Raw genomic sequence first — 2,913 nt, 5'->3', positions numbered from 1 at the left:
TCATATAAAATAGAAAGTTTTATTTCATCCATGAAAAATAAAGCTAACCCACCACTAGAACCATGGGGATCAACAGTATACAAATTATTATAACCAAACTTTTTTTGAAATTTTTGTAAATAAGAAAAACACTTTTTAGTTTCTGATAAAAATAAGATGTCTGGCCGATGCTGCTTCCACAAATCTCCCAAATATCCTTCTGTCAGATCCACCCCTATGCCCTGACAGTTCCAACTCAGAATCTTCACGTTCTAGCCGGCGGTTTCGGGAGAGCCCCCATCCCTTTCTTTCCTTAACGCCCCCCATCCGAAGGTTTAGCGCCCATTGTATTATTACCCAGTTTCCCCCACCAGCTTCTGTTTATTCCCTTCACCTGCAGGTTTAGACAAAGCCTTAGCTAGTAATCGTTTCCCAGGAGAAGCTAAAGCCAAAGAAGGTATCCTAGAACCGCTAACACTCTTCCTAACATAAGGATTAAAATTCTTCCTTTTGTGACCACCTGTCGCATCTAAAGTAAATGCTGCCATAGCATTATTAACAATCCCCACGGCTAACTCAACCGATACATGAGGAGAGGAATTACCTTGTGGCTTACAGTCATAATCACCCTGGGAATCAGTTACTTGATCCACTTGAGCCTCAGACCCTTGATCCGTAAGACCCCCCACACCCTGATTTGGAGAAACAGTCCCCTCCTGGACAACGATATGATCAGACTTACCCATATCGTCAAATTCACCATCCTCAAGCAAGTCATCATTGTCGACCTCAAAATCCATAGCTAAAGAAGCCCCCTCATCACCCTTAACAGCATTTCCCTCAACCTCCTTGACCGCTGATGGATCACTAGGGCTGGAATCGCCCACATTATTATCAATCCGCAACGAACCATGCTCCACAACAGCCGCCTGTTTGACCTTAAAGAGAGGTTTAGGCCAAGCCGGGCCAGCACTCTTTCGGTTTAAAACAAAACCAGGGGCCTTACCCGAACCTTCCCCATTCCCTGATTGTGTACCGCGACGGTAACCTTCATCACGAGCAGTAACCTCTCCAAAGCTCCTCTTCTGACCCCAAGCCTGACCCTGTAGCCGCTCTTGTTGACGAGATCGGTGAGAACCGTTACCGTTAGAACTCTGACCACCAAAACGTTGCTGAGGGAAATATCCATATTCACTAGAATCCGTAGACTGAAAATCCAGGGCCCTCTTAGCATGCTTTCTAGGCTTTTCCCAACCCCCAGCATTCTGATGCTGTTCTTGCTTCACAACTTGAAATTGCCTTTGACTACCTCGACTATCCCTCTGCAAATCCGCACCTTGGACAGAAGCCACCTTAACCTCTGGACAAACCTTGGAGTCATGGGTGATCCGGGAACAATGTTCACAAACCCCATTCAATTTCTCATACTCCAATGAAACCACAATCTCATCCCCAGTTGCAAAAGGCACCACCATCCTGAAGATCAGTGGATTAAACCCATTGACTGACACACATAGACTACCTGTTTCCTCATCAACCTCTTGAATCCTCCCAAGCTTCTTACCAATAGCTTCAAGAGTAGCCACCTCCCACAAATGCATTGGAATCCCTGGCACTTTAACCCAGAAGTTGATAGCTGAAGGGTAGGAGGAGGAGATGACTGGCTCCCATCTAACCAGTGAGACCATCCAGCCATCAAAATGGTATGGACCATTCTGCAAAACTGGCAAAATATCTTCTTCTTCCTCAAAATTAAATTGAAAAACACCCTGACCCAAGTCAGCACCAACCACCCTCTCTTCTAACTTCCAGATTTTTGGAAAATTAGCTATCAAGGACTCCATATTCTGACACACCGGATTCATAAGCCTGCCAATAAGGGTCATCGAGAACTGCTGAATTCTCTGAGCCAAGACCGAATTGGAGATGGACACAGTGACAGTACGAACCAAAGTTGCATTCTTCTTGCTGAAAACCAATTGAGCCATAACTCGCACAAAAGAGAGGGAACAAGAGCCACCCGCAAGAAAAACCCAGAAAAAAATGAAGATGAAAACAAAAGCAAGAAGGAGCGAACAACAAAAACAGAGAGGGATGATGCATAAACAAACCGCAAGCCTTCGTTTATATACCTCAACACCAACCCCTTCGCCCAAGATCAGAACAAATCGTATCATATATACTCCAATTACTATCCAGATCATCCCCAATCGTACCATCAAAGCCACCGAAGAATCCTGGAAATTATCATGAGGAAATATCAACGAAATCCACCTTCCAAACCAGACTAAGGAAATCTCAAGCATAATCCCCAACCGAATCAGATATAAATCCCCGGAAGTAAACCACAAAAACCAATACACAAACCCGTTGTAATCGAAGGACAGAATTCCCTCACACTCCGGATCCGTCGAAATCGCGAAACTAACACCACGGAAGACAAGATTTCTCTTATTAAAACCCGAACCTAGCAATAAAGAACAAATCCTGCCCAAATCCAGAGAAGAGAATCCACTCCAACTCCAACCACACCAAACAAAGATATTGAGACTTAAATGCAGAACCTCCGAACCCCTGAATGTAAGTGTCGGTATCTTCCAGAAATCCCCATCGGATACCACCATCAAGACCACAATCTCGACATTTCCAAACCCCCTTATATGGGTATACGAAATCGACCCGGCCGAATCATAAAAATCAGGGAACCCAATGAAAATCCCAAGAATCCCAAAATCTGCAACCAACAGAATCAAACTTTGCCCAGAAAAAATCAGACTTCCGATCTGATTCCTATCATCATTAACTAGCAGAGATCGAAGGAGATCCACTCCTCGCCCCCCAAATCCGTCAGAATCGATCATTCAAAACTTGAAACCAATCGCCTTCGTAATCGCCATGGAAAGAGACGTTTTTTTTTTTTTTTTTTTTTTTTTT

The 2,913-nt window shown here is 44.2% G+C and overlaps 1 protein-coding gene across 1 annotated transcript; it reads right to left on the bottom strand.

The window, feature by feature from the left end:
- Positions 1 to 2,892, bottom strand: LOC104730099. Its single transcript, XM_010449202.2, has 2 exons — positions 584 to 2,892; positions 1 to 373 (listed from the first exon to the last, which is right to left on the bottom strand). The coding sequence occupies exons 1-2, from the start codon at positions 2,838 to 2,840 to the stop codon at positions 333 to 335; spliced, it is 2,298 nt and encodes a 765-aa protein (XP_010447504.1). The 5' UTR covers positions 2,841 to 2,892; the 3' UTR covers positions 1 to 332.

Source organism: Camelina sativa, chromosome 2 (genome assembly GCF_000633955.1).
Source record: "Camelina sativa cultivar DH55 chromosome 2, Cs, whole genome shotgun sequence".
Taxonomy (NCBI): Eukaryota; Viridiplantae; Streptophyta; class Magnoliopsida; order Brassicales; family Brassicaceae; genus Camelina; species Camelina sativa.
This window is presented reverse-complemented; position numbering and strand designations above follow the sequence as displayed.

Coding starts and splice junctions, on each gene's coding strand:
- LOC104730099 (XM_010449202.2), bottom strand. CDS start 2,840: ATGATCGATTCTGACGGATTTGGGGGGCGAGGAGTGGATCTCCTTCGA. Junction 374..583: donor TTATGACTGTAAGCCACAAG/GTAATTCCTCTC, acceptor CTAAACCTGCAG/GTGAAGGGAATAAACAGAAG.